The 516-nt window shown below is 63.6% G+C and overlaps 1 protein-coding gene across 1 annotated transcript in view; it reads right to left on the reverse strand.

Moving 5' to 3' along the window:
* SDRG_14126 (hypothetical protein) overlaps positions 1-509 on the reverse strand; it is a gene marked incomplete at both ends in the record, with an annotated part of 2,459 nt that extends 1,950 nt beyond the window's left edge. Inside the window, one exon of the mRNA XM_008620233.1 lies at positions 39-509. Within this exon, the coding sequence (XP_008618455.1) occupies positions 39-509 (471 nt within the window). The remainder of the gene's footprint in view (positions 1-38) is intronic.
* Between the last annotated feature and the right edge of the window lie 7 nt (positions 510-516).

A 516-nucleotide genomic window follows, 5' to 3' on the forward strand; every position in this document is an offset into this window, starting at 1 on the left:
CCATCGTGGGTGGCAGCGCGTGGTGCCACGTCATGGACCGCGCCCGGCGCGAGCTCGAAGCGGCACCAGAGCTTCTTGTTGCTGATCGTCTCCTTCTCGGCGTTGGCCCAGAGCGTCGTGAGGTCGTCCATGACCTCCTTCGCTGACTTTTTCGTCAGGAGATCGCAAAACTCGGCGTCGACGCCGACCGACTGGACGAGGAACTTGTCGTTCGAGAGCTGACGCTCAGACTCGTCGACGCGGAGGAGCTCGTCACAGTCCTTTTGCTGCAGAATCACGAGCACGGTGGCCGAGCTGTTGGGGCCGATCACGCCCTGGTTGGGCCGCACAATAAACCGCGTCGGCCGCTTCGTCCTGAGCTTGAAGGCCACATTCTCGACGCTGCTCGGGTTGGAGATGACGAGCGCGACCTGCGGCGAGCTGCCGAGTGCGAGCGCGAACGAGAGCGAGTCGGTCGGGTCGAGCGTGATGCTATGCGCAGCCGACGACGAGTCCATCATCGAGTCCATCGTCAGG

The sequence above is a fragment of the Saprolegnia diclina genome (assembly GCF_000281045.1).
Source record: "Saprolegnia diclina VS20 unplaced genomic scaffold supercont1.68, whole genome shotgun sequence".
NCBI lineage: Eukaryota > Oomycota > Saprolegniomycetes > Saprolegniales > Saprolegniaceae > Saprolegnia > Saprolegnia diclina.